Source organism: Anomaloglossus baeobatrachus, chromosome 4, assembly GCF_048569485.1.
Source record: "Anomaloglossus baeobatrachus isolate aAnoBae1 chromosome 4, aAnoBae1.hap1, whole genome shotgun sequence".
NCBI lineage: Eukaryota > Metazoa > Chordata > Amphibia > Anura > Aromobatidae > Anomaloglossus > Anomaloglossus baeobatrachus.
Window position 1 is genome coordinate 224,774,758 of NC_134356.1, and position 24,955 is coordinate 224,799,712.

Genomic DNA, 24,955 nt, shown 5'->3' on the forward strand with positions numbered 1-24,955 from the left:
TACAGATTAGATACACAACTCTGGAAAGAAGAGGACAGGCTATTTACATAATCACATTAGATGCCAAGACTACAATTGTATGAGAGAGACACATTGAGATCAGTAGCTCCCCCAAGGAAATACATGAATTACAACTAATACAACCAGGGAAATATGCATATCATGACATAGTATCACAGCATATACAGTGAGAGGGTAAATTACATCTTCACAGTGTTTGGTTCTCAGCTGACTGAAGAGACCACGTGCACTGTTGAGTATCCGGTTGTTTATCAGGCCCAGTATTGTAGGTCTGTCCTATTTACAGCCAATACAAAGTGTACAGTGATGTATGGGATGTCAGTCACCTGATTGGTGGTGGGCATCTGTAATCTAAACCTCACCCGTATATTATTGATGGCCTGTCATAAGGATAAATTTTAAAAGACCATAATTCTAGAGGGTTAGCAAATACATTTTATAAAAAATGAATTGGTGGTCTTTCAGGTACATGAGCACAGTGGACAGATAAATCAAGAAAATTGTCATCTAATATATAAAGCTGAATATATGTATGTATGTGTGTATGTCCGGGATTGGCATCTGCACCGTCGCAGCTACAGCCACAAAATTTTGCACACTCACACATCTAGACCCAGAGAGCGTCATAGGCTATGTTGTGAGGCAAAATTTTAACCCTGCGCGTTCCAATTTACCAATCAATTTTGCCCCTATCTACGTAATGGAGAAAAAGTGAAGCAAAAATTATATCCGCACCGTCGCATTTACAATCACAAAACTTTGCAGAGACACCTCATGTGACCCAGGGAATGTCGTAGACTATGTTTTGACAGGAAAATGTAACCCCGCGCTTTACAGTTACTCTTCAAAAAACATACCTTCATTAAAGTAAATGGAGCCTAGAACTACAGGTTATGAGTAGGAGCTGTGAGTGGTTGCTATAGGAACAAAAGAGATAGTATAAGAAGCTTATATGTGAGGTAATAAGATGTCGGTAGTGAGACGGATAGAGGGAGACAGACAGGGAAAGAGACAGACCTGGAAAGAGACAGATGGGGAAAGAGACACAGACATGCAGACTGGGACTGAGACAGGCAGACAGGGAAGGAGGAGACAGCCAGAGAGACAGACAATTATAGATGGGGAAAGACACAGGCCTTGATAGAGAAAGACGGGGAAAGAGTCAGACAAAGACAGGCAGGCAGGGAAAGAGACACAGGAAAAGACACAGACAAAGAGACGGTGAGACAGACGAGGAAAGAGACAGACCTGGGAAAGAGACAGATGGAGAAAGAAACAGAGAGATAGAGACAGACTGGGAAAGAGACAGAGACAGACTGGGAAAGAGACAGAGACAGACTGGGAAAGAGACAGGCAGACTGGGAAAGAGACAGGCGGGGAAATCTGTGTGGAATATCTGTGGTATTGAAATATATGTTGTGAAATGCTTCTATTAGCTTAGTTTTTGCCTTTTTAATAATTACATTTCTTTCTATTTGTTTTGTGGTTTTTGTGTGCAGAATACATTTTTGTTAATACATTCTATTTTGTTGACAGCAGTTATTAACCTGGGCGAACCACTTTTCTTGGTTACCCGATATTTACCCTGGTTACCAGCGTAGCTGCTTACAGGCTGCCCGCGCTGGCTCCCTGCACACGTAGCCAGGGTAAATATTGGGTTACTAAGCAAAGCACTTTGCTTAGTAACCCGATGTGTACCTTAGCTACGAATACAGGGAGCCAGCGCGGGCAGCCTGTAAACGGTGTATGCTGGTAACCAGGGTAAATATCGGGTAACCAAGCAAAGCACTTTGCTTAGTTACCTTATATTTACCCTGGTTACCAAGCCCAGCATCATTACAGGAGTCGCTGATGGCTGGTCGCTGGTGAGATCTGCCTGATTGACAGCTCACCAGCGACCATGTAGCGACTCACCAACGATCCCTGCCAGCTTGGATCGCTGGTGGGATCGTTGGTTTGTCGCTAAGTGTGACGGTACCCTTAAAAGGGGAAACATTCAGGGGGTGGAGATCACTTGACCATAAAATAGTCAACATTCTTACCTACAAGTGACAGTGTGCGAATTCAGAGCTCAGTAGATAATCGACTGTTTGTAAGTCGTTGTCCACCCATTTAAAGTCCCGCATTGACCATGTGTCATGAAAGGGAATATTACAGAGATGTTTGCGTTAGAATTGATATTCAAATGAGACTGTAGATCTGAAGCATTTGTCACTCCAGCTCTATTCTTTGCCCAAAGCGGTCTCCTGCTTGGTTGACAACTTCTGTGCTGTGTGACTTGAATCAACGGAGCGGTCAGTCAAGTAGGAGGCTGCGTCTCTAAGTGGGGAATTGAGCTGGAGTGACAGAGGCTCCAAATCTCCAACCTAATTTGCATATCAATTCTAATGCCGATTTCTCAGTAATTGAGGATTGGACTGGCCATTTAAATATTGCTGGACTGGTCTTTGAAAGAGCTACATATTTGGGAGCTAAAATCTTGCTTCCAGGTTCCTTGTTTTGAAACAGTGCTGTTAAGTATTCAATTTTTTTTTTCTTTTATATATCTTTTGATGTGCGAGTAGGGGCGAACACACCATAGGTGTGATTTTGTGCATCCGTACTGAGGCCCAAGAGGTAAGGGGGCCACTTCTATCTCCAAAGCAGGACGAATTGTGTAGTATTATGAGTTAGGGCCCATATATTGTTCTTGCGCAGTGCCCTCTTCTGACTGTGTCCTCCCCTCTGTGTGAGTAAAGGTCTAACAGTCAAGATACTTCTGTTCTTTTCCAATTTTTTTGCTATTATACAATTTTCATCTGTCAGGAAGGAGAAGCAGCCTGGCCGCTTTTCTTTATCGTTCCTATGGGAGACCCAGACCATGGGTGTATAGCTACTGCCCCCGGAGGACACACAAAGTTACTACACTCAAAACGTGTAGCTCCTCCCTCCTAGCATATACACCCCCTGCTAGCCAGTCCTAGCCAGTTCAATGCTTTGTGTTTCAGGAGGATCACACACACATGCATCTCTGATTTTGATTTTTGATTTTTCCTTCTGGATCAAAGATTTGGAAGAAAAGCGGGTCCAGCTGGACTCCCGGCATGTCCCTTCTCACCCCACTGTGTCGGCGGTGCTGTTAAGGTTGATTTTCCAAGGCTGGAGCCTTCTCATGCCGCGCTCCTTCACCATCCCATGCTGGGGCTCTGGCTTGAAGTGGGAGCCAACACGGTTCTCACTGCTTTGCAGGAGACCGGTCTCCATCCGCAGCCCTTTTGCAGGATCCTGCTGGACGGAGCTATCACCCCCCAGGAACCTGGCAACCTGCGTCTCACAAGCTAAGTATATGAGACGTTATTACCACAGAAAGTGGTCTTTCCAGGGGTCCTTTATGTTTATTATTGGGGGAGTGTGTTTTATGTTTGGTGTTAACGTTTCCGGCCGGTTCTCCAGTTTTCACTGGAGAACCGCGCCGATGGTGCCTGCACGCCGGCCGCATGTTTTACTCTAGGCCCCGGCTTCGCCTGAGGCCTAGTTTCGGTTTCCACTGTCCCTGCATGTCAGTCAGGCAGAGGGACAGTGTGGCTCCGCCCAGCGGCTGTGCAGCACAAGGGAAGGGACACTCCTCACTGAGGAAAAATTCCCTCCCCTGGCTACCTCATTTGCCGCTCTCAGAGTAGGCCACGCCCCCTCTCCTCGCTCCGGTCGCCATTTTCTCAGCGTTCTCTGTGCCTGCATAGGCACAGAGATTCCACATTGTGACAAGTGGGGGCCGGGGCTGAGGGACTAGAGGGCACAGACATGTCTGTTCAAACGATCTGCAGCCACGACCTCCGGTTTGTGCAGCTGCTTATTTTATCCGTTTATATATGCTGGGGGCCATTCTAGACAGAGCCCCCACCTCTGCAGCATGTCTCACAGAGCGAGGCTGCAGGCTGTTTTTATTATTCCACTGCAGGTAGTCTCGTACGGCTGTACCGAGCTCATAACCACTGTGGCCCTCAGCTTGGAGGCTCATTAGTGGTCCCTCCAGCTGCTCCGGTTTCGGTGGCTGACCCCTGGGGGAATCCTATTTCCAGGGGTCGGCTGTCCCGGCATCTGCTGAGCATGCAGCCCCCTTCTCAGGGCGTTTTCTGCTTCAGCTCGCTCAGCAAAGCTCACAAGCAGACCCCGTCCTCCTGACAGGGAGACGCAGGGTCCCCTGTCCTCCCCGTCCCGCAGCTCCGATTACGAGCTGACTCACTGGACGAGGAGGATGTCTCTACCAGGCTCGGACGCAACTTTATGTACATTGATCCGTCCGTAGGTGACGCAGATGCGAATGATTGGATTGCGTCCATTATACTTGTACTGGACCTCCATCCGCCTGTATCAGGGGAGTATTCCCCGTTGGCAGAAGGGCATCAGTATACCTTTAACAGGACGAGGAGTGTGTTCCTTAACCACTCCAGTTTTCAGCCCGCTGCGTCCAAGCCCACAGCCTGTCCTGCAGACCCCACAGCGGGGTTCTGCTGCCTGTTTCCCCCTCCCATCAGAGGTGGTCAAGGAGTGTACTCATTCGCCAAGGGTGGCCACTCCGGTGTCTAGACTTTCAGCCCGGATAGTTGTATCAGTGGCTGACGGCACCTCCATAAGGATCCCACGGTACATTAATTTTGTACTGGACCTCAATCCGCCGGAGTTACCTTACCTAAGAGAACACAACGTGTGTTCCTTAACCACTCCAGTTTTCAGGCCCCTGTGACCAAGCCCAGGGTCCGCTCTGACAGTCGCTTCCCATGAAGCGTGATTCTGAGGACTGTGTTTCCCCTGTCCACCAATGGTGGTCAAGAAGTGGGCTCATTCACCTCAGGTGGCTCAGCCCGGACCGTTATGTCAGTGGCTGATGGCTCCTCACTTAAGGTTTTGCGGTCCGCCCGGTTGTCCTTTTGGCCAAGTCAGTATGGGGGCGGCAGCAGCTTCGTTCTCCTCAGCTTTACAGCAGTGCGGTTTTTTTGTACCTTCTCTGCTTCTCTGGAGGAGATGCATTCCCTCACAGGGACTCTATGCCCAAAACGGTTGCCTGAACTTCCAGACTTCAGTCTTTTCATCCTATGCCAGGTCTGCCATGCTGGACACCGCACGGCGGGGGTCTTGGCTACTTCCTCGCTATCCGCAGGCTCCTGTGGCTTCGGAAATGGAAGGCAGATGCCTCTATAGAGGTTCCTTGCTGGGCTCCCCTTTGGTGGGACCAGTTTCTTCGGAACCAACTGGATGAAATTAAGGAAGCTCTTGGCGGGGAGTGTTCTTCCTTGCCACAAACCTAAACCAGGGTACCTGTCCAGGGCAGGAATCAGTTGAGGTTTCGGTGGTTTCCGTTCCTCCATCTGATCGTCCTCTAGCTCGGCCTAGGTTCATAGAACCAAATGGCTCGAAGCTGCGTCTTCAGAAGACCGCAGGAGATGCTGCCACTGAGTCAGCTTCCTCCGAGCTATCTAGCCACGCCAACAACCTCCTTGGTCGGTGGCAGGCTCTCTCCACTTGGCGACGTATGGTTCTAACACGTCTCCGTTCAGTGGGGGCGGGATTATATCTCCCATGGCTACAGGATGGAATTCTGTCCACCCGCCAAACAGATTTTTTCTGTCAACTCCTCCCGGCTCCAAGGCCGCCGCCTTCTCACAGGCCGTGGCTTTTCTTGCAGGCCAATGGAGTAATTGTACCGGTTCCCGACTGGGAACGGTTCTGAGATTTTTGCTTAAATCTATTCCTAGTCCCCGAAGAGGGCGGTGCCTTCCGACCTGGATCTTTAGCTTTTCAAGCATAGTCAGGTGTGGCGTTTTCACATGGAGTCTCGGTCTTGTTCCGTGTGTTTTTCACCGGATCAATCAAGAACCCAAGGAGATTCCCTAGCAGCCATCGGCATCAGAGATGCCTATCTGCAGGGGTCAATCGCAGTTTCACACCTGCGTTGACTACGTTTTGACAATCTGAGTGGTCCAATTCGTGGCTCTTCCCTTGGGGTTAGCCATGGCCCCTTGAGTATTCTCATTGGGGCAGCTGTGATTAGGGTCCTGCACCCCTAGGGTTTGGCAGTGATCTTTTGCCCTGGACGGCCTTCTTGTCGGGGCTTCATCCAGTGCTGACTCTTAGCAGAGTGCTTCGCTCACTCTCGCCACTCTAACCTATTCGGGTGGCTTGTCATTCTGTCCAAGTCCACTCTGACTTCGAACCAGAGGTTCTCGGACGCAATTCGAGACTCTGTCGGCACTTGTGAAGCTGCTTTTAGTCGATCAGTAGTCCCTCCGCTGGCGGTCGATGTCGTTCTATCAGACACCATATACAGGTGCTGGTCAGACGGTGGCGTCAATGGAAGCGATTCCTTGCCCAGTTTCTCCTGCGTCCTCTGAGACTGGATGTTTTCCGCTGTACAAGCGAACTCCCTCCTTCCACGGGGTGGTGGCTTCGCCACTGACCAGGGGCTCGTTTCAGTGGTGGCTTCGGCCACTCTGTCTCAGGGACGCTCCTTCCTGGCCCCGTCCCGGGTGATCCTCACCAGGATGCTAGTCTTTCCGCCTTGGGAGCAGTATATCTCCACCGTGGAGCGCAGGGCGCTTGGAGTCTGTCCGAATCAGCCCTCTGGATCAATGTGCTGGAAATCAGAGCTGTATTTCTAGCTCTCTAAGCCTTCACCATCTGTTGGCGGCTAGGCACATTCGAGTCCAGTCGGACAACGTGACAGCGTTTTTCTTACATCAGCTTCCAGGGCGGGACACTCAGCCGCCTGGCAATCTTGGCGGCTCAACATTCTTCAGTGGACAAGGGACTCCTAGTCCACCGTATCCACAGCCCACATCCCAGATGTGAAAACTGCGAGGCAGATGTCCAACCGTGGTCCACAATCCTCAGGTTTTGCGGTAGACACACTGGTTCATGTTTGATCCCAGCTTCGTCTCTTTATGTATTTCACCCTCTACCTCTTGTCCAGAATCCTGCGCAAGATCAGTAAAGGGGGCCGTCGGGTCATTCTCATACTCCAGACTGACCCAGGCAGGCTTGGTACTCTGACCTGCTCCTTCTGTCCGTTGGGTTGCCATGGCATCTTCCGGACCGTCCAGACCTTTTCTCAAAAGGTCAGTTTTTTCCGTCAGAATTCTGGATTCTCAGATTGACGGCGTAGCTCTTGAGTCCTGGATCTTGGCGACTTCTGGTATCCTTCCTGAAGTCATCTCCGCTATGACTCGAGCTCCAAAGTGTCCTTTGACCTTTTTGGCCTTGCCGACCCTCCTGTCCCTTCCACAGTCCGGTCTACAGCTAGGACTATCCCTCATTAAGGGACAGGTCTCGGCTCTGTCAGTATGTGCCAGCGGCGTATCGTCCGGCTGGCTCCGGTGCGCTCCTTTAAGGGCGCATCTCACATCATTCCGCCTTTCCGGCGGCTTATGGAGCCCTGGGACCTTAATCCGGTCCTCCCGGTTCCCGGAAACCCCCCTTTGCGCCTCTTAGGGAGGTTTCTTTGTTTCATCTTTCACAGAAAGTAGTCTTTCTAGTGGCTATAATTTCCCGTCAGAGAGTTCTGGCTGCACTCTCTCGGAGTCACCCCCCTTTTTGGTCTTTTGCATCAAGACAAGGTGGTCTCCGTCCGACTCCGGACTTTTTTCCCTAAGGCGGTTACTGCTTCCACCTTATCCGGGGCAATTTTCCTGCCTTCCTTTTGTCCGGCTCCTGTTCATCGCTTTGAGGAAGCGTTGCATATCCTGGATCTGGTGTGGGCGCTCCGGATCTATGTGTCTCGCACCGCCGTTATTAGGCGGTGCACCTCTCTCTGGTGCTGACTGCTAGTCAGCGTAGCGGTCTCTCGGCATCTAAGCCGACCCTGGTTCGTTGGCTTGGGTCGGCCATTTCCGAGACCTACAAGTGTACTCAAGTGCCTTCCCCGCCGGGGATCAGAGCACATTTGTTCAGACCTGTCGGCGCCTTTTGGGCTTTCAGGCACCAGGCTACGGCTCAATAGGTCTGTCAGACTGCAGCTCGAATTAGTCTGCATACTTTTTCGAAGCACTACCCAAGGCATGCTCATGCCTTGGCAGACGCGGGCTTGGGCAGACGCATCTTTCCGGCGTCTGTCGCCCATTTGTGAAGTTAGGTTTTGCCTGCTTCTCAGTTGTCTGTTTATTCCCACCCATGGACTGCTTTAGAACGTCCCATGGTCTGGGTCTCCCATAGGAACGATAAAGAAAAAGAGAATTTTGTTACTTACCGTAAATTCTTTTTCTTATAGTTCCGTGTTGGGAGACCCAGCACCCTCCCTATTGCCTGTTGGCAGGTTTCTTGTTCCGTGTGTCTTCACCGGCTGTTATTGTTGTAGACAGAGGTTCCGGTTCTTCCGGATTTTACTCTGTCTCTTCTTGTGGGTGGATGTCCTCCTTCAGCTTTTGCACTAAACTGGCTAGGACTGGCTAGCAGGGGGTGTATATGCTAGGAGGGAGGAGCTACACGTTTTGAGTGTAGTAACTTTGTGTGTCCTCCGGGGGCAGTAGCTATACACCCATGGTCTGGGTCTCCCATGACGGAACTATAAGAAAAAGAATTTACGGTAAGTAACAAAATTCTCTTTTTTTCCAACTAGTGGGAAGAATGGATGGGACATAAAGCCCTTCGAGACCAGTGAATTTTTCATTTTTGCTTCATTTTTTTTTATCTCACCTTCTGTCAAGAGTCATTTCTCTATCGTTTCATTGGGGGACACAGGACCATGGGTTATGCTGCTGTCACTAGGAGGCTGACACTAAGTAAACAGAAAAAGTTAGCTCCTCACCAGCAGTATAACCCCTGAGCCGGAGGCGGGCTCAATCAGTTTTTTGCTTAGTGTCGTAGGAGGCTGATGTGGGCCGACTGGGCCCTCTTCAGCCACTTGATTTTTTGCGTATTTTTTCATTTTTTCTCGGCGACGCTCGTCGCTCTCATCTGTGGTACTTTTCTGTTTCTGAAGGTATCGTACTTCTCTTCCTCAGCTCTCGCAGCCTGGTGGGTACCACTCCCTAGGGTCGCAGAGGTTTGAGTCTTCGGGCCCTCGCCCCCGTCCATTCCCGCGGTACCAATCCCTGGTGTGTTCGTGCGGGGCAGAATCTTCCTGGGCACCCCTATCCGCTCTGCGGTATCACCCCAAAGGGCGCAAGGGGGCTCGGCAAATAGGGACTGGACCACAGCGCGTCTCGATCTGGATGGGGCCCGCAGCGCTGCTATGTTTTTAGGGGCTTCTACCCCCCACCAGCGTCCACCTCCCTGCCTTCTTCAGCCAGCTCCCTGGTGCCCGCAGCCATCCCTTCTGCGAGCGGAGCACACAGGAGCATGTGCAGAGTCTCAGCCTGCACTCTGGAGCGCGCCGAGGATCAGGTAGGACACCCTCTCCTACCGTCTCCCCCTCGGGCGGCTGCAAAAATTTAGGCCCCGGTCTGGGCCTAGTCGCCGGGCACCCCCGCTAAGCTCCCTGAAGACTCCTAGGCAGGGCAGATCGGATCGCGGCTGCGACGCCGCAGCCTTGCGGCCGGGTCCGCCGCCGCGGCCTCTGACCGCACGGCAGCCTCAAATTTAGCCCCCAGCTTCGGCCGGGTCCTTGGCGTCCCAGGCCGCGACGCCGCCGCCTCACGGCCGGGTCCGCCGGCGCGGCCTCTGCCGCGAGGCAGCGTCAAAATTTAGCCCCCGGCTTCGGCCGGGTCCTTGGCGTCCCAGGCTGCAACGCCGCCGCCTTGCTGCCGGATCCGCCGGCGCGGCCTCGTCATAATTTAGCCCCCGGCTTCGGCCGGGTCCTCGGCGTCCCAGGCCGCGACGCCGCCTTGCGGCCGGGTCCGCCGGCGCTGCCTCGGCCGCGAGGCAGCGTCAAAATTTAGCCCCCGGCTTCGGCCTGGTCCTCGGCGTCCCAGGCTGCGACGCCGCCGCCTTGCTGCCGGATCCGCCGCTGCTGCCCGCGCGGCAGCGTCATAATTTAGCCCCCGGCTCCGGCCGGGTCCTCGGCGTCCCAGGCCGCGTCGCCGCCGCCTCGCGGCCGGGTCCGCCGGCGCTGCCTCGGCCGCGAGGCAGCGTCAAAATTTAGCCCCCGGCTTCGGCCTGGTCCTCGGCGTCCCAGGCTGCGACGCCGCCGCCTTGCTGCCGGATCCGCCGCTGCTGCCCGCGCGGCAGCGTCATAATTTAGCCCCCGGCTCCGGCCTGGTCCTCGGCGTCCCAGGCCCGCCTCCTGCGCAGCGCTATTGGCCGCCGGCCTCTCCTTCTCCGCCCTCCGCTCTGCCCCAGGCATCATCAGGGGGGTGGGGGATATTTTTTTCCCGCTCCCTCAGTGTTCATTATTTAAAGAACAAAAAAAAAAAACAAAGATTATGGCAGACTCCCGGTCTGCGGATTGCTGAGGCTGCAGCATCTTTTTTCGGGGAAAAAACAGAACACACTCTTTTTGTAGTGTATATTTTTTATATTGGGTCGATTTTTTTTATTATAGATACGTGCAATTGACTCCTACATGGCTTATGCGGGCACTTGTTTTCTATCACGTTTTTAGTACATAGCGTTTCCAGCTCGACTTTTTAGTGATTTTGGGCCGGTAAGCCCAAGACTCGGTCCCCTCTTTTGTGAGTTATTTTCAAGAAAATGTCAGATTGCTGTTGACCCCTGCCGGTTTGTAACGCCCTGTCTCAGGCCATAACTCCCCTCGCTACGTCCCTCGGGTTCGTGCGCATGCGCCGCGTCTCCGGCCGATGCTCGGTCATACCATCCATAGGACTGGCGCAATCCCCTCGGGGAGGGGAGTCCCGTACCAGGGACTTTTTTCTTCTATGCTGGAAGCGGACCCGCCAGGTCTCGTCCTTGTGGCTCCCCAGTTTCCACTTATCTCCCAGGTCCAGACTGTCCTTCCTCCGGCAGTCTTCCGACCTCGCGGGTGATGGCCCAGGCTTCCACCTCTGCTGGATTCCGAGCAGGACCTAGATGTCTTGGCGCATGACGAATAGCCTGCTGCAAATGGTGAGTCAAGCCGTAAGGCTACGGACAGCCCTCTTCTCTCCGTGCACGCAGGTCTCCCTTAAGACGTTTGAAGCAGACCCTTATGTGCTTAGAGGACATCCAGAGCTCGCTGAGTGACCGCGGGCTCACAGACGACTACCAGACACGGAGTTGACCAGCAGTAAGTCTTGTCATTGTCTTTTTTCCCTTCTCCAAGGCGATTTCGGAGAGAAGGGGCATACTAAACTGGAGTCGCTGATGATCACAGACGGCAACCAGACACGGCGTTTACCAGCGGTAAGTCGTCTTATTGTCATTTTCATCCCCCCAAAGGGCTCTGGAGAGAGGGGGCATGCCTATTTGCAGGGAACAAGGTGGGGGCCACTGCGTTTTTTTCAGTGGACAGCCAGTTCGCACGGTGACTGCGTGATCATGGATAATCCCCGGACGTGATTTTTCCAAATGGTAAGTCCGTTTATTTGTCTTGCCCCTTCTCGAAGGGGGCTCCGAAAGGAAGCGGCACGCTACCCTTTATGCGACCCGCCTGGGTTCCTCCGGGCTTCTCGTCACTATCGTGCCGTTCCGCAGGGACTTCCTGGACACCATACGCAGCGGTCCACGTCTTGCCTATGCCGACCCAGGGCTGGCTATCCTCCTGAGTGAGTACCCTCTTTTCACAAACCTGATGTCTGCCCGCTACTCGGCCTGAACCTCTAGCATCAGTGTGTCCACCATAGAGTCCTCTGACTCGGGATCAGGAACGCAGATTCGATATCTAGGAAGTCGCTGACTTTTTTTCCGACTTTCGGGAACGCCCATTCGGAGATAGGTCGAGTCTAGTTTATCCCTAGGCTACGTCAGGGTAGACTACTCTCCCCCCTAGGCTACGTAAGAGAAGGGTATATCCCTTTCCCGGCATCGGCCCTAATGCACCAGGATCGTTCCCTCACGCAAACCGTCTGGAAGCCTTTATCCCTACAACAGCCATCTCCGCCTTGCATGGCTGCGGTCCTTTCCAGCCTTCTAAAAACGCTTACAGGGATCACTGTCCCTACGCATCCTACTCTGCAGAGCTGCTAGGCTTTCTCCGCCCAGAAACGACCGCGTGCTTTTTGCCTCCCGCGCCCGTTTCTTCCCTTCCGGTTTTTGGCTATGCGAGCCCTTCACAGCCTGTGGCGGTGATAGCGACGGTGCACATACCAGATTTCATCCCGGAGTCTCAAACGGAGCACACTGAGGAACGGAGACAGGAAGGTTCCGTCTTCGCGGGTGACCCGCCAATCCCCTCCTAGCGGACCAGTCTTCGCAACCATCCCTGGGAAGCTTCCCTTTCCTCCTCTGGAGCTTATTTTCAACCGTCATCAGCCTCCCGTGCTAGGGTATGCTATCCCACCATTCCTCGGCACGGTCCCGAGGGACACTCCTAGAGCGTCGTCTCTCCTTCAACATTCCGGACTTCAGAGCCAGCTGGTTAGCCCAGTTACAATTTCTTCTCTAGGTCGTGGTGACCCAGCCAGGTTCCAGTCGGACCATGCCACAGCGGTGATGTGCATCATACCCCAGGAAGACGCAGAGAGTGTCATGGCAAGGGAAGAGGCCAGGAAGATCTTGCTCTGGGACGGGTCCCTTCACTCGCTAATCTCGGCAGCACATCCCTAGCGTGGACGTTTGGACGGCCGATTTCCGCTGTAGGATGGACCTCGCATAGGTAAAGGGCTCCAACGCGGAAATCACCAGCCAGATCTCTGGCGAAGGAAGACCTCCGGTCGTGGACCATTTTTGGGCCTTCTGATCCAAATCTCAGTCAAGGGTGCTTAGAGTATGCACCTGCTCTGGACTAGATGTCGACGCCCTAGACCGGTCGTGTAGCCTGTTCAGGTTCTCGTGCATCTTCCCGCGGCTTCCTATGATCTCGAGGGTTCTCAAGATGGACCAGGGCAAGCGATAGCTCGGGAGTGACCCAGGCGAGCATAGTTCACATAAATTACTCATCTCCTCGCAAATGCCCCGTGGCTCCTTCCAGACCGCAAAATTCTTCCGTGTCGGGGCCCCTCTATTCTACCAGGGCTCAGAAGTCCCAAGTTACACGGCCTCACCAGTGGATCCCGGATGCTGGCTCGTCAGGTCTGTGGGCAAGATGATGGCACACATTGAAGAAGGCCGGGAATCAAGTTTCCTCGAAGATTTATTTCATCGTTCACTAGAAATGTGGGACCTGAATCCAGTGATGGGTTCGCTCAAGGTACCCCTTTTTTCCCTGCTCCCACCTGTTTTGATAGGTGGGCTCCTCGTGGCCATCGGGTTGTTACAGACGGCATCAGGGCGGACAGCCCTCTTGTCGTTTTTTCCCCACTTCTCCGGCTCCGCCAGCAGGACAAGGGGGGGGCTCCAGCCAGAACCTTTCGTTTCTGTCCAAGACACCTCGCTCTTCCTTCCAGCAGAGGACTTTGGGTTTCGGTCTTTCGGTTCTAGGCTCCTCTCTCAGCCTAAAAAGGGGCATAGTTCGTTCCAGGGCTGGTGCGAGCCCTCAGTTTTTCGTGTCTGCAGGACACCATTTTTCGGTTACACCGACCGTCAATCCATCCTCCACCCTTGCCCAAGAAGCGTGTGCCGGCGCCAGGGGCCAGAATATCACATGGATCCTTTCCTCCATATGTGCAGACTATCGCATGAAGGACGGACTTCCGCCGCGGTCTACCGAGCAAGGGGCACCCTCGAACGTTTGGACTCCAGTCGTCGATCGACCAGGTCCCCCTGGTCCGCCACCCGCTCTAGCCGGCATACCTTGACTATTTTCTACCAGGTTCACACCCAAGCTTCGGCAGAGGCCAGTCTTGGCGTAGGGTTTGCGGGTGGCATTGGCACACCTGTAACAACGTAGGCGCTTGTAGGTCTGGGTCAAGCCCAGCAAGGGGGAAGTGGCTTCCTTCCTATCTCCGGTGATGGTTTTTCTTCCCACCCAGGGACTGCTTTTGGACGTCCCATGGTCCTGTGTCCCCCAATGAAACGATAGAGAAAGAAGGATTTTTGTGTACTCACCGTAAAATCTCTTTCTCTGAGTCTTCATTGGGGGACACAGCACCCACCCTGCTTGTGTTTTTTGTTATATAGGACATGCCTGTTGCCCCAGTGCCTGTATTCCCAGGTCACTGGTCACATGAATGATCGTCATAGTTTCTTACCTTGTTTTATTCAGGATTGTTTGGTTCTCCTCCTACTGCTTGTGCACTAAACTGACTGAGCCCGCCTCCGGCTCAGGGGTTATACTGCTGGGGAGGAGCTAACTTTTTCTGTTTACTTAGTGTCAGCCTCCTAGTGACAGCAGCATAACCCATGGTCCTGTGTCCCCCAATGAAGACTCAGAGAAAGAGATTTTACGGTGAGTACACAAAAATCCTTCTTTTTTTTTTTTTTTTTTTTTTATTACTTCTACCATATAATGTACTAAAACACAGCAAAAAAAATGTGTGAAGAAATGGTAAAAAAATATATGTGAGCCATTGTTTTTTTTTTAAGTGTTAATTGTGCGGTAAAAATGATGACCTGGAAATATCTCCAATAATGAATTTGAATAATTTGAATTATTTCTGAACACCCGAATGATTTGAGCATTCTGAAACTAGGGGAGGATGGAGGGAGATGGAAAACTACCAGGGGGTCAGGAACAACTGCTGAGGATTGCCGAACCTGAATACGAACTAAGGGATCCTGAAGCGCACTTTAGGTGCCATCAGGACTAAGTCAAGGAGCTGTGCCAAAAACAAATATGAAGAAGCATCTGCTAAGATAGCCAACCTTCCTGCTGAACATCTTACATGGGTTAGGAAGTCGGCGGCTCGGAGATTACTCCGGGGATGTGAACTTATGGAGAAAAGACACATTGTACGGCCCGTGACCAGATACCAAACTGGATAGGAATCTACCTGGATGAGTGATTAATGCCACTACGCTGTCAATTAGAAACAGAGGGCGGCTCGAGAGAGGATCCTATCTGGTCACTACCTAGGTGGAGTGAGTGACCAGGTCTGAGTATCCGAAGGAGGAGGGAGAGAAGGCTTACCGAGCCTGCCAGCAATCTTGAACTGTGGATATTAGAATCCGGTTCCCCAAATTTGGAGACCTTAATCATGATCTTCCAGTGATTTGAAAGGTCTCTTGTGAAGAAAAAGAACACTACCACCAGGCTAAGATTATGACACTGATGGGGTGGGGGGGTCTATTATACCAAGGGAATTACTTTGGAAAAGTGGAAAATGAAATGTAAGAATAGAGAGTTTGAATCCAGAAGAAGAGTAGAGAACTCTTTTACAGAGAGACTCTTAACCTGTTGATCCAAGCTGCGTGCTCTAGACTACACACTGGGTCAGGATAAGAGACGACTTTGACCTGTTGAGAATGATCTCCAATGAGAAGTGTGTTCTGAGGGATGAGAAAACTCTTGCAGCTTACTGAAGATGAGCGCCTTGAAACCTACATGAAAAATACAAGGAAGACTAATATCTCTATTACATGTGATGGCTACGCCGCTGACATGATCCTCCCATGCACACTGGGGAAGAGACAGTTGAAATGCAAGGCCATAAGCTGACAATGACACACTTATACCTCTTTGACGGTCCAGGAAAAGAACATGAAATGGGATATCTTGAAGACCGAAACGCAAGCAGCCCATTGGTTCTATGGAGGTTATCCTTAGTAGCTGAGTCTCTATCCTGAAGGGTGTAGAGGAACACACTAGACTGTAAGCTTGAGATCCAGAGTGGGGAAGTGAAATTATTGGACCAAGCAGAGATTTAAATGAAAAAATCTGAGGGACTTTAACATAAAAAATGGCCTTTACTGGTGTATGACAAAGACAACACCAATTAAGACTTTGAACTAGTCATCCTCCTAGCAAACAATCTATGGAAACAGGTACTGTTAACTTGTGGCTTCTGGACTTGTCTGTTTTGGACCCAGACAGGCAACAGCTCTTAATATGAAATGAGCAAAGTGTCCTCTGAATGCGGAAGAGTTTATCTTGACATGATCCACAGTGCAACAAATTATCACAATGTTTTTGAGAACTGTAAGGGGAGAACAGGGTTACTTACCCATAAAGGAAATCTGCTCCGAGAAGTCTGAAAACTCATTGAATGGACTGTGGAAGGATGCCTGGCTCAAGTAAGTAAAAAGGCAGAAACCGCTTTATTGACACCACCAGCTAAGAAAACACTGCAGAAGGGCTGACCCTGAGAATTGCAGGGACAGACTTACCTAAGAATACCCTATGTTGGTATGGGCTGAACGGGTGAGACCTCACTGAAACATGAGCCCTGATGTAGTCACCGGGAGGGAAGACTAGGATACGATTTGAAAAAAAATGAAAAAGGATACAGGTTCTTGCAGGAGCAGAGAATCACTTTCATGATCATGATGTTTGGGAACCTGTTCCTAGAAAAACCAGAGCGACCCTAAGTGACAGAGCCTACCTAGTCCCAGAGGAGATGTCCCTGCAGCCAAGAATGATGATTCCGCTGGTATACAGAGCCGCAGATTTAGAAACGCTGAGCCGTACTGAATAGGGAGGAGCAGGCCCAAGACGGAGCAGTAATTGCTTACACGAGAACAAGGATAGGGACAGAAAAGCATGTGCAGAGTTCCTCTGCAGTAGAGAAAGGCTGAAAGTAACAGCTAAGGGTACTTTCACACTTGCGTTGTTTTCCTTCCGTCACAATCTGCCCTTTTGGAAAACAGCGGAATCCGTTAACGCATTCCTTTGTTCCCATAGACTTGTGTGGATGACTGATTGTGCCAAAATGACGCTGCGTTGCTTCCGCTGGGTGACGCTGCGTTGCTTCCGCTGGGTGACGCTGCGTTGCTTCCGCTGGGTGACGCTGCGTTGCTTCCGCCCAGCGACGCTGCGTTGCTTCCGCCCAGCGGGAGGAACGCAGCATGTAACTTTTTTTGAGCAGTGGAATCCTTAGGATTTTACTGCGCATGCTCTCTGGCTCCCTGCACCTGTAACCAAGATAAATATCGGGTAACCAAGCAAAGTGCTTTACCCGATATTTACCCTGGCCACGTGTGCAGGGAGCCCGACACTTCCCCGCTCGGCTCCGCCCCCTCCCGCACTCCACTCCGCATGTATGTATATAAATACACACACACACACACACCAGTCCTCCGTGCCATGGCCCCGTTCAGCTCCACCCACTCCGCACTCCGTCCCCCGCACACATTCTCGGCGGCCGAGCGATCTGCTGATCACCCGGCGCTGGGAGCGATCAGCTGATCACCCGGCGGCTGGGAGCGATCAGCTGATCACCCGGCGGCTGGCTACCGGGAGCGATCAGTTGCAGGCAGACAAACAGGGGTGGGAATAGATAGCAAGACCGGACCCACATATTCTCTTCCTGTTGCACCTGTCAATCAAATAGCAGTGCATTTCTGGATCTTGATTTGCACGTATTTCTGAAATAAAACATCCAATCTCTCAACAAAAGCTTTGCTTACTTTCACCATCCTAGCACCAGTATAGCACTGGCTTTACTTTATATATGAAAATCCTGCTGGATGGTTCCCTTTAATGACCGATCCCTAGAATAGGTTAACAGTGTCAGGTTGCTGGGGGAAGAAATTTCATCCCCCCCCCCCCCCACTTCCGACATTGCTACTGAATATAAACAGAGTACGGAGCCAGAACAGCACAGCCTAATATAATTTGCCCTAGAGTGAGACCAAAACGCATCAGATCTTGAAATCTCCTGTGTAAATAAAGCAGTTATCATGTGTGACCATTGCTTCATGACAGACTATAGGATGGAGTTTCCACATTCTCACTACTGCTCCATTGACTAACTATAGTCTGTGGTTTAAACATGCTCATTAGTCCTCTATTCACTAACCATAGGAAGGGATATGCACATGCCCACTATTGCTCCAATAACTGACTATATGATGAGGTATTCACATGCTCTCTGTTGCTCCATTGACTAACTATAGGATGGGGTTTACACATGCTCACTACCCCTTCATTGACTTACTATAGGATGGGGTTTACACATGCTCACTACCCCTTCATTGACTTACTATAGGATGGGGTTTACACATGCTCACTACCCCTTCATTGACTTACTATAGGATGGGGTTTACACATGCTCACTATTACTCCATTGACTTACTGTAGGATGGGGTTTACACATGTGCATCACTGGTCCATTGACTTACTGTAGGATGGGGTTTACACATGCGCATTACTGCTCCATTGACTTACTATAGGATGGGGTTACACATGCGCATTACTGCTCCATTGACTTACTGTAGGATGGGGTTACACATGCGCATTACTGCTCCATTGACTTACTATAGGATGGGATTTACACATGCACATTACTGCTCCATTGACTTACTATAGGATGGGGTTTACACATGCGCATTACTGCTCCATTGACTTACTATAGGATGGGGTTTACACATGCGCATTACTGCTCCATTGACTTACTATAGGATGGGGTTTACACGTGTATTACTGCTCTATTGACTTACTATAGGATGAGGTTTACACGTGTATTACTGCTTCATTGACTTACTATAGGATGGGATTTACACATGTGTATTACTGCTCCATTGACTTACTATAGGATGTGGTTTACACATGCGCATTACTGCTCCATTGACTTACTATAGGATGGGGTTTACACATGTGTATTACTGCTCCATTGACTTACTATAGGATGGGGTTTACACATGCGCATTACTGCTCCATTGACTTACTATAGGATGGGGTTTACACATGTGTATTACTGCTCCATTGACTTACTATAGGATGGGGTTTACACATGCGCATTACTGCTCCATTGACTTAAACTGTAATCTAATAATTTTAGTGTGGAAATGGTTTTGAACCTTCTTCTTCTTCTGCAGGCAGCTTATTGCTCATCTAGGAGTTTTTTCAAAGTTTTCAAATCCACGTTCATTATACCTGGAGCCAAAGTTATATGAGCTGTACACTCAGGTAAGCGCTGTGGATGTGGAGTGGTATAGCCATGTCTATGCATCTGAATTTGTGATTTTTATTTAATTTTTAATACACCTGATTTAACACAGTTTACTTCTTGTCAACCCCTTTGAAGCCATCATAAATGGCTTCATGTTTTCTTGTTACTGATGTAGTTGTATATCTTTATAGCCCTCACTACTTAGTGGCAGTAAAGATAGAACAGCCTATTAAAGTTATGCCATCTGTGCACTTTACCTATGTTATGGTCTCTAGTTTATTGACTTCTAGAGACTTTACCTTGTAACCCACACAATATATACAGTGCTGTGACGATTTAGATCCCAAGTTCAGCTCTGACATCAACTAACTCCTCAGCTCATGCGTACAATGTGTTGCTTAACATTTGTGTTATGTATTAATCTCTCTTAAGCCCTTCACGACCTTGGACGGATCTATCAGTCATGGAACGTGTGAGGTTAAGCCCCGCCCCCTGCCGCCAGCAGGTTGCGGCTATCGGCGCACATATCAAGCTGTTTTTAACAGCTGACATGTGTGCCTGCATGTTCCGAGTGGAATCGCATTCCACCCGGAACATTTAACCCCTTACATCTCACTGCCAAAGTCTGGCAGTGAGATGTATATGCGCGCGGCCATAATTTTTACTTACCGACGCCCCCAGCGGAATTCACATGCGCGATCACGTGACTTTCGGTGGTTGCCATGGTAGCACAGGGTCATGTGATGACGCCTGTAGCTAACATGACTCACTTCCATCTCTGTAGCTGAGATCTTCAGATAGTGCAGAGCGATCGGATTGCTGATCGCTATAGCCCCCTAGGGCTAGGGGTAAAAAAAAAAAAAAATTAAATAACCCTGAAAATTAAAGGGTTTAAAAAAATATACACATATTTGGTATCGCCGCGTTCAGAAATGCCCGATCTATCAAAATATAAAATCAATTAATCTGATCAGTAAACGGCGTAGCGGCAAAAAAATTCCAAACGCCAAAATTACGTTTTTTGGTCGCCGCAAGTTTTGCGCAAAATTCAATAACAAGCGATCAAAATGTAGCATCTGCACAAAAATGGTACAATTAGAAACATCAGCTCGAGACGCAAAAAATAAGCCGTCACTGAGCCATAGATCCCAAAAAATAAGAATGTTACGGGTTTTGGAAAATGGCGCAAAACGTGCGCCACTTTTTTTGGACAAGCTTGTGAATTTTTTTTAACCCTTTAACACTAGAACTACTGGACTCGTGACACCTATATAGAAATACATGGTGCTAAGTAGTCAAAATGACTACCTCAGTAGTTCTAGTGTTAAATACAAGTAAACCTATACATGTTTGATGTCTACAAACTCGCACTGACCTGAGGCATCCCACTGACACATCAGTTTTACCATATAGTGAACACAGTGAATAAAATATCCCAAAAACTATTGTACGATCACACTTTTTTTTGCAATTTTTCCGCACTTGGAATTTTTTTGCCGTTTTCCAGTATACTATATGGTAAAACTTATGGTAAAACTTATGGTTTCATTTAAAAGTACAACTCGTCCCGCAAAAAACAAGCCCCTCATATGGCAAGATTGACAGAAAAATAAAAAAGTTACGGCTCTCGGAAGAAGGGGAGCAAAAAACAAAAACGCAAAAACGGAAAGTGCCCGGGGGCTGAAGGGGTTAAAGGGCTCATCAGCTATATTTAAAGGGAACTAATCACCAGGATTTTCCTATATAACCTAAAGCCAGTGCTATACTGACAGTATCAGGCTGAGTCTATACATACCATTAGTGGTCAGCTCTGATGTTTAGGTTTTGAAATCCAAGAAAGTAAAGTTTATAAAATCAGCAGCTTCTTGAGTGACAGCAGCTGAGGATCAGATAATATCTGGGAGGGAATTCATAGTTATCCCCTCCCCCTGTTAGAATTAACAGAAGTTTTATACCATGGATTCACTTTGTCTAGTAGGACCTGTGTGATGTCATACCCATGTGACCTTATGTCCAGCTTTGTTGACTGAGGCCCCGCCTCTTCTGGACACATGGGCATGACCTCACACAGGTCCTGCAAGTAAAAGTGAATTGTTTGTGTAATACTTATGATAATTCTAACAGGGGGAGGGGATAACTATGAATTTCCTCCCAGATATTGTCAGCTGCTGTCACTCAAGTAGCTGCTGATTTTGTTAACTTTACTTTCTTGGATTGCAAAACCTAAACATGCAAGCTGACCACTACAGGTATGTATAGAATAAGCCTGATAGTGCCAGTATAGCACTGGCTTTAGGTTATATACGAAAATCCTGGTGATTGGTCCCCTTTTAAAGCTTTCTGAAAATCTAAGGATGCTTCAAAACTAACAAAAAAAGCCCAGTACTTCCAGATTGTTGACACTCCTCCATTTTTCTTCCAGTGTCCCCAGTTGGGTTCCTGGCTTCCCCCTCTGGTGGGGGGGGGCCTTGTTTTGATGGCTCCAGCCTTTACATTCTGTTAGCTAAGACAGAATATCAAGTCTGCAGCCAATCGGTTAATATTCTAGTAATATTGTGTAGACATTACTAATGTTTGTTGATTGATCTATCCTAGCTATCCATCTACCATTACAATTATATTTTGCATTATTCTCTCTTCATTACATTGCAGTGTTTTTTGTTCTTTTTTTTTATTTTTATATTCTGCTTGTTAGCTATCAGTAATGTATTTTACTAGTTGCTGTCTCGCCATTTCTAGCGCTGCTCCGGTCCTCTCCTGCATCATGTGACTACCGCTCTTTCTTTCCTTATCTCGTTAAAAAATAAAGTGTGAAATCAGCATAAAAAAAACGAAAAAAGTTAATAAAACGCACTTATGACATGTTTTCACTTTCTCCCTCCAGCTTTTATGTCATCAAGATCAAAACGTCCAGAAATCGGCTTTGGATTGTGTGCTGAGCTACAAACACCCACATATTCTACCCTACAAGTAACTATGGGCAAAAAATGTTATCAATTTTGGGAAATTTGAAATCTTAAAAAATAGAGAGTTGAGAAGATAGCCATGTACTAAACACCAAAAATAAAAAAGAATAATTTAATTTTGTTTCATTTTCGGTTAACTTGTATATTTGTACCAAAATTAAGTTGAAAGGGTTGTCTAGAATTTTTACATTGATTTCAAATAGGAATCAGATATGCAGTACCCTTCTGCGGCTATACACTTCAGCCACTGTCTGCTTCGGCCACAGCTAATTGGCAGGGTACTACGTGTCACCCCCATAATCAGATATTGGTGACCTATCTTAAAGATATTACATCAATGTAAAAGTCCTGGGCAATCCTAAGAGCTTGTGCAGACGTCCGATCTCGGATCGCAATGCATGGACTACCCATGGCTCTCTTCGATTCCACAACACATTGTATTCTGTTACACTTTACTGGAGTTTATAAATCAATAATTTCATTTAAAGCTACATTATAGATCATCAACCATTCCTCAGAATGTTTATCTACCCTCCTCTTATATGCATTTATCATCTCTGCATAGAACCGTGTTTAGTAATGTAATATGAACAATTATTACAGCAAACTACCCATCCCATATCCAGTGTGATTTATCTTCTTAGGCCTAAAACACGTGGCATGAAAATCGGTGCGAGTGGAGTGCGATAAAACATTGCATTCCAGTCGGACCAATATTAGCCTGTGTGTCAGCACACGAGCGATTGTTTTGTCAGCCCTAATCAGACCGAGAAAACAATCGCAGCATGCTGCCACTGTAATGCGATCCTTGTTTCTCTTGCACCTATTCAAGTGTATGGGGCGAGAGAAACCTTGTACTGCACTCGCGGTACACCGGTGTAATGCGAGTGCAGAGTGAGAATGGCAATAGCCGGCTACGGAGGAGAGGGAGATAAATCCCACCCTCCCCTCCTGAGAGCTGGCCCGCCCCCTGCAGCTGAGGTTTGATCGCATGATCGGACCTCAGTCGCAGTGACACTCGCATGTTACTCGGCTCCCGCTGTGCTGCCAGCGAGAGCCCAGTGTCATGCGAGGCTCGCAGTAGTGCCCTGTATGGCCCCGGCCTTATACCTAGTATCGGAGTGGCTGAAATCTGGCTATGCTCCTATAATAGTCCCTTCTATATCACACAGGGTATGACATGCTTTAGTAAAAAAAAAATAAAATCATAGTTGTGTTCAGTACGGTCATATTTTGAATTTATATTTTCAGAATGAAATTATGAAATATTAATAATTTTCTATCTCACAGAGAAAATTTGCAAAGGTTGCTGGAAGATAACAACTTTAAGGGGGAAATTGTCCATTTCAGCATTTCGGAGGAAAGCTCTGTAGTCAAGCCTATGCATAGAGCAGACCTAATGCCCGTGCTCATGAGGTGAGTCCTAAGTACAGATTGACAAGATCATCTTACAGCAATTTTTAAAGGGAATGTCATAAAAAAAAAACCTTCAGGTTTTTGTTAAATGTATTTTTTTTTTTTCAGTTATGAATATATTAAACAGTTTAGAAATGTAGCAATTTTTCCCACTGCCCACCCAGCCTAAAATAAGACTCATGCTTCCTGTTCAGACAACTTTTCTGATAACACCTCTATGTATAGTTTAACACAAAGGTACCACCCAAAATTATATAAACTTTATTAGAGCAATATTAGTGAAGCAAAATTGAGCCAACCATAATTAAAAACACTTTAAAAGCCAAAAGGGCTAAAAACGCTTACACCCCTTAAAGGGAACCTGTCACCACTTTTTTGGCCTATAAGTTGCGGCCACCACCACCAGGTTCTTATATACAGCATTCTAACATGCTGTATATAAACGCCCAGGCCGGGGGTATAATACAAAAAACACTTTAATACTTACCTAACGGTCGCGCGGTGGGCCTTATGGGTGCCTCCGGTGCTGGCGCCGCCTCTTTTGTCCATCTTTGCGCTCCTTCTTCTCTAGCCGCGGTGCATGACTGGTCCGACGTCTTCCACACTCACCAGCATTCAGATCCTGAGCAGAGCAGATCAAAGTATTGTAGTGTGCCTGCGCAGGACCGGCTAGTGTGTATGATGTAGACAGAGGAGTCAGAAGGAGGACAAAGATGGCCGAAAGAGGCGGCGCCGGCATTGGACAACGGAGACACCCATATGGCCCATTGCAGCAACTGTTGGGTAAGTATTATAAAGTGTTTTTTTTATCTTATACCCCCGGCCTGGGCTCTTATATACAGCATGTTAGAATGCTGTATATAAGAGCCGCAGCTTATACGCCAAAAAAGTGACAGGTTCCCTTTAACATCAAGCTTGTAATAAAGCTAAATCACTCTCCCATGAAATTCAGCCCTGTGCAAACACAATAAAGAATCACAAACACAGTTTTGCTGAAGTAAGGGTAAGTTCACACAGTGCGTTTTTCGCGGCTTTTTGCGCAGTTTTCGGGTGCATTTTTGCTCAGAAAACTGCATGACTTTGCTTCCCCAGCAAAGTCTGAGTTTTCATTTTTGCTGTATGTACACAGCGGTTTTTTTTCAGCTGCGTTTTTGTGGTGCCACAAAAACGCAGCATGTCAATTATTCCCGCGTTTTTCACTGCGCTTTTCATCCATTGAGTGCAATGGGATGTTGAAAGACGCAATGAGAAACGCAAATAGCTGCGTTTCGGTGCGTTTTGGTTCGTTTCTAAGACCAAAAACGCAGCTATAAATGCAGGAGGTAGGTAGTAAAGTGACATGTACAGGAAGAGGATTCCTTCTGTCAGTAAACACAGAAGCGTGAATCCTCCCGGTACCATCACCGCTGCGTCCACCTCCAGTCCTGTGCATGTATGCTGCCGTGCGGCGTCATGTATGGGCGGGAGGTGGAAGCGGCTGCGAAAACAAAAATTAACAGTAGAAAAAAAAAAAAAGTTACTCACCTGTCTGCAGACTCCCGGTGCCATGCCCGCTCCCATCTCCTCTCACGGTATCGCCGCTCCGGCTGTGTGCAGACGACTGGGACACCTCCGATAGATGCA

The 24,955-nt window shown here is 48.8% G+C and overlaps 1 protein-coding gene across 2 annotated transcripts in view; it reads left to right on the forward strand.

Annotated features, from left to right (window-relative positions):
- UTP20 (UTP20 small subunit processome component) overlaps positions 1-24,955 on the forward strand; it is a 355,063-nt gene that overhangs the window by 149,378 nt on the left and 180,730 nt on the right. For both annotated transcript variants that reach the window (XM_075344692.1, XM_075344693.1), the window contains exons 23-25: positions 18,877-18,967; positions 21,835-21,920; positions 23,207-23,332. In XM_075344692.1, coding sequence (XP_075200807.1) covers positions 18,877-18,967; positions 21,835-21,920; positions 23,207-23,332 — 303 coding nt within the window. The remainder of the gene's footprint in view (positions 1-18,876; positions 18,968-21,834; positions 21,921-23,206; positions 23,333-24,955) is intronic.